Source organism: Chaetura pelagica, unplaced genomic scaffold (genome assembly GCF_000747805.2).
Source record: "Chaetura pelagica isolate M959 unplaced genomic scaffold, ChaPel_1.0 scaffold124, whole genome shotgun sequence".
In the NCBI taxonomy this organism is placed as follows: Eukaryota; Metazoa; Chordata; class Aves; order Apodiformes; family Apodidae; genus Chaetura; species Chaetura pelagica.
Window position 1 is genome coordinate 21,150 of NW_009952891.1, and position 5,418 is coordinate 26,567.

Sequence of the window (5,418 nt, forward strand, 5' to 3'; positions counted from 1 at the left end):
TGAACAGCTCAGAAAATGACCCGTTCCCTGGGAGCTGCAGGGACAGCAGCGAGTGCCGGTGCCTTGGCAGGGTCCTCAGGGCTATTTTCCCTGGGCTGGTGGGAGGTGTCCCTGCCTGTGCAAGGGGTGGATCTAAATGATCTTGAAGGTCCCTTCCCACCCAGTCCAGCCTGTGATTCTATGTCAGGCAGGTTGGCTGCCCTGTGACACCCTCTCCCATCAGCCATCCCTGGCCCTGTGTGTAGGTGCCAGCCAGGCAGGATGGCTGTGACACAGCCCTGGTGGCACAGGGGGCACCAGAAAGTCCCTGTGGGACAGCACAGGGCTGTGAGACCTGTGTGCCAAGTCACACCTGTGTGCCCTCACTGCATCCCCACGTCCCTGCTGTGTCCCCACTCACCAACCTGCCAACCCCAGGCAGGTCCCAGCTCCCCGGGGGTGCCCAAACCCCAGCGCGGCTCCGAGGGTGATTGAACAGCTCAGAAAATGACCCGTTCCCTGGGAGCTGCAGGGACAGCAGCGAGTGCCGGTGCCTTGGCAGGGTCCTCAGGGCTATTTTCATTCCGTGGGGACATTTCCCTTGTAAGTGATAGCCTGAGGAAGCTAGGGAACTCGTCTGCCAGGGGGGCTGATGGAGGGGCCGGGGAGTCTCTGGACAGGGAACAGTGGCACTTGGCAGTGGCAGCATCACCCCAGTGCCACTCCCTGGCCACCTCCAGCCTCATGGAACCCGTGGCACAGGGATGTGGCCATGCAGCTCCAAGCTCCCCCATGTAACCCCCAGAGATGGGCATCCCTGCTTGGCATGGCCAGGCAGTGTCCCTGCCCTGGGCATTCCCATGGATTCTAGGAGCTGGTGGGACAATGGGTCACCAGGAATTAAAATCCAGGTTGACAAGTCCAAGGGTTCTCCCTGCCCAGGTGGCCAGGAATCCTTGGGGTGACTAAGGAAGAGGGATGGGCAGTCTTTACTAGCAAAGACTCCCGTTGAGTGCATGGAGGATGTCCCCTAGGACCACCAGGGATGCCCTAGGCTGGGTTGGTGAAGCCCTGGGGTGGGTTAGTCAAGCCCTGGGGTGGGTTAGTGAAGCCCTGGAGTGGGTTGGTGAAGCCCTGAGGTGGGTTAGTCAAGCCCTGGGGTGGGTTAGTGACACCCATCGCTTCAGGCCCAGGGACAGGAGCAGTGTGAGCACGCAGGAGTCCCTCCTCTAGAGGAGGAGGCTCCTCCAGCTCCAGCCAATGGCTCAGCACTTCCCTCAGGTCCTTCAGCATCCCCCCAGGCTGCAGACCCCATGAGGGACACCACAGGGAGATATTCCTCCACCTACAGTGTGACACTTCCCTGTGCTGAAATACACACTGCTTCCTCACCATCTGCTCACTCACAGACCCAAATGTCCCCTGGCCAGGCTCTCTATCTGCTTTATCTTCCACCACCCTGATCTTCATGTCTTCTTCAAGTCAGGAACTCAGGTTTTCTTCCAAATCTTTCGGGTGGACACCCTGTGGGGAGACAGTAAAAAAGCCCCACACCCTGCAGAAGTGATTCCCTGTTTTTCATCTCTATATTTAGAAAGCTCCAAGCCTGGTTTTAATCTCTTTGGTGCACCCTGGTGAGGTTTCTTTACCCTTTCTTGATCAAAAGATGCAGTTCCAGCTGACTCTTCACAGAAATCAAATCAATTTGTATTGTTGTTGTTGTTTTTAACTAAACTTCAAAACTCTTCCACTCATGAGGCCAAGTTAGTCTGACAAAGCTGGTTCCTACACCCCTGCTGGGCTCTGCATTCAAACACCTGGGAAATAGTTGCTTTTTCCCTTGGGATCCTGAGACCTCTGGGATGGGATGCTGTGGTTGAGCCTTCTGGGTTTTGGGGTGCATAAGGGTTTGGAGAGCCAACCCCATCCTTGGCCACCCTCCTGCCTGTGTCTCCTGGGCTTCTTGAGCTACTTCGGGTCACTTAGTTCTCCCAGTTGGTGAAGGTTTTGGCCTGGATGGCTCCAAACTGCTGCTGGGTTGGTCACTGGTGCTGCTGAAGGGCCATAAAACACTGGGAGCTTCCTCTATGGTGCTCAGCACTCGTGCTGGACTCCGTCAAGAGGGCACAGAGTGGGAAACTGAGACACGGGAAGAGCAGGGAGAAGATGCCATCCTCTGCCATGCTCCAACCAGGGGTGGGCTGCAGGGCTGGGGTACCCAGGCCTGGGCCCACTTTGAGCTCCCCTGCCCAGGAAGGGTTAACTGGTTGAGGCTCATGGGGTTAATCTATCTCAACTTACTTTTCCCAGCAGCCAGGCTGCTGGCTGGCAGCCACCAGGAGCACGGGAACCCCCCTCCCTGGTAGCCCCCCAGGGCTTCCTCACAACTGAGAGCTTTGCTCAGCCTTGCCTTTCCCTGAAAAGAAAGGGACTGAAAGGTTTGGGATGCAAGTTTTCCCCCAAAATCCCTCCAGGAGGACAGGGGGGACCGGGACCCACAGGAGGTGGTGGGTAACTCCCCTGGGTGCTGCTGGGGCCAGGATCTGGGCAGGGACTGGGGGCGAGTGAAAAGCTGTCCCCGTGGCACTGTGGCCCCACGCTTGGGGCTCCTATTTCTGCTGGAGAGGGAGCATGTCCGTTCCAGGGCCACCTGTGCCTATCTGTCCCTCCTCACCACCCCCTGAGCAGGAGCTCCTTGGGGCCTGCCCGTGTCAGCCCGTGCGGGGATGGAGGGGACAGGGTGACACAGCCCCCAGGTTCTATCCCCAGCTTTTCCAGACGGGCTTTTCCCAGGTGCCAACCAGCCCTGGCATCCCCTGGCACACAGGGCCCCACCGTGGGCTCTCCATCCTCACAGAATCACCAAGGCTGAAGAAGACCTTTAAGATCATCAAGTCCAGCCCATAGTTGTGCCCCGTGGTGTTGTCACAGCTGGGGAAAGGGTCCCCAGGCAGATGACACCCCCCAGCCCGGGGGATGGGGGTGGGATTCAGGGCAGGCAGCAGCAGTGCCAAGCCAGGGAACCATTGGGAGGTCGGGTCCCCAAGGGGAGTGGGACAAGGGCTCCTCTCTGATGCCACCCGGCCACTTGGCACTGGGCAGGGCGCGAACAAGGGGACTCCCGGTGTCACTTTACACCGGGGCTGTCCCTGCTCCCTCCCGGGGCCCACGGGGACCCGCAGGAAGGGCCCTGGGTGCGGATGGACATCACCCCTTGGCTGGCAGCAGGGTGAGGGGCTGGTGCTTCTCCCTCCACACCCTGCTGAGCTGCTCCTTCTCATTCCCCCGTACAGTTGCTGGGACGTATTTTTAGCCTCCAGCGGGTGTTAAGCCCGTAACCTTCGGCCCATTTCACTGCTCATCTGCAGATCAGCACAATTCCCTGCCTGAGGGATCGGGAGACCATGTAGGGGAAACAGGAGGGAGAAGGAGGTGGAGAGGGGAGAGGGACTTTGTGTAAGACCTTGAAGGTCACAGGAAATAAAGCCCGTCACCAGGACAGCGGCAGGAACATCCCAGTGGGAATGCCTGGGGAATATTTCCCTTCTCCCATGTGGGGTGGCTCACAGTGGGCTCTGGGGTTGCTGTTGTACCTGGTCACAGTGGGTGATGGCTCCTCTGTCCCCTGCGTTTGCTCAGAGAGGACACAGAGGTCCCAGACAGAGCCCTCAGGACATGCAGGGTCTCCTTTGCCTGGTTCTGCTCCTGGTTCCCCCTGCCCCACCTTGACCCTTCCCAAACACCTGCCTGAGGAGCCGAGCTCCCCTCCTGGCCCTGCAGGTCACTGGCTGTTCTGGGGCAAAGCTGAGAATTTCTGTGACCCCCTCAGCCGAGGGGACCCTCAGGAGACCCAGGCTGGCCTTAAGGCCATGAGAGCCAGGCAGAGACATGCTGGTCCCTGGTCACCCAGGTCAGACACAACGCTTTCCCCTCCAAGTGACTCCTGGCAGGCTGGGGACCCAGGGGGTCCCCCAGGAAGGTGACCCCAAAGGCTTGGTGTGCTCCAGGTGGGAAGGAGGCAGGTGGGAGCTGCATGGGACCCATCTCCCTCCGGCTGGGAGCCAAATTGGGTGCCTGGAGGCACCTGCACGCCAGCAAGGGACCCAGGAGGTCAGCAAGGGCACAGCAAGGGTGACCTGTGCATCCGGTTTCGGCAGGGCGAGGGGACAGGGTGACAGCAGCAGCTCCTGCGTGCCAGGCTGCACATGAGAGCTCCTGGAAAGGCTGACGGGCTGAGGTGCAGCCTGTCCCTGCCAGCCACTGCTGCCTGGCTCCCAGCTCCCTGCACCGCCAGCCCTAGCACAGATGGAGATGCAGCCACCTGCCCAGCATCCCTGGCCACAGCAAACTGGCTTGAGTGGCCTGGGGCTAGCACTGGGCCAGCTCCTCCTGTGCTCGGCCACCATGGTCCCCTGTAGTCAAACCCAGTGAGTCCCAGTGCCACGGCTCTGCTGAGGCTGTGCTCACGTTCTGCAGGACACATGTGGCTCCTTAGCATGGACATGGGAGCCAGAGGAAAGGGATGGAGGCAGAGCAGGGGACTGGGTGGCAGCTGCCCATGCCCAGCCCTGCCCGTGCCCGGCGCTGCCTGCCTGCCTCCCTGCAGCCTGGGTGGAGGTGGCATTTTTTCCTGGTTGGCATCTGCTTGCCAGCTGGAGTACAAAGGAATTACTTTCCTCTGAGATGCTTCCCTAGCATGCAGGCGTTAGACGTTTCGGGGGATTATTTAGACTAGCAGCAACTGTTTGTAACAGAGACAGTATAGCTGGTGCCCGTGCCCGGCGCTGCCTGCCTGCCTCCCTGCAGCCTGGGTGGAGGTGGCATTTTTTCCTGGTTGGCATCTGCTTGCCAGCTGGAGTACAAAGGAATTACTTTCCTCTGAGATGCTTCCCTAGCATGCAGGCGTTAGACGTTTCGGGGGATTATTTAGACTAGCAGCAACTGTTTGTAACAGAGACAGTATAGCTGGTGATCTTTTATTTTTGGCACCCGTTGACTAATGTTAAATTGCAGCTGGAGGCCTATGGAAAATACGGATGGCTTCTCCCATGCCACAGGACAAACTCATTGTGTCCCCGCCAGCCGCGAGGCACAGCAAATGCCTTCCTAGTGAAGGGCTGCTCACAATAAATAGCTCCCCAGCCCCACTGCCACCCGCGTCCGGCCCTGCCTTTCCACAGCCAGGGGAGCCCCCTCCTCCCCTTCCTCCTCCTCACCCACCCACCCACCACGGTGATGGGCCCCCAAGGCAGGCAGGGCTGGGGAAGGACCCTTTTAACCTGCCAAGTGCCCGCAGCCCCTTGAGCTATGCTTTTAGTTCTTCCTTCCCTCTGTTTTTTAGGGCTGCTTTGCCGCCTTCCTGCAGGGCTTTGCAGCAGGTCGCAGCCGTGGGCCCGGGGCAGCCATGGCTGGGGGCGGCCTAGGACCCCCCCCCCCCCC

General features: G+C 59.6%; 1 protein-coding gene across 1 annotated transcript in view; it reads left to right on the forward strand.

The window, feature by feature from the left end:
• Nucleotides 1-4,383: 4,383 nt before the first annotated feature.
• SRL (sarcalumenin) overlaps nucleotides 4,384-5,418 on the forward strand; it is a 17,805-nt gene continuing 16,770 nt past the window's right edge. The window contains exon 1 of the mRNA XM_009995505.1: nucleotides 4,384-4,406. Coding sequence (XP_009993807.1) covers nucleotides 4,384-4,406 — 23 coding nt within the window. The remainder of the gene's footprint in view (nucleotides 4,407-5,418) is intronic.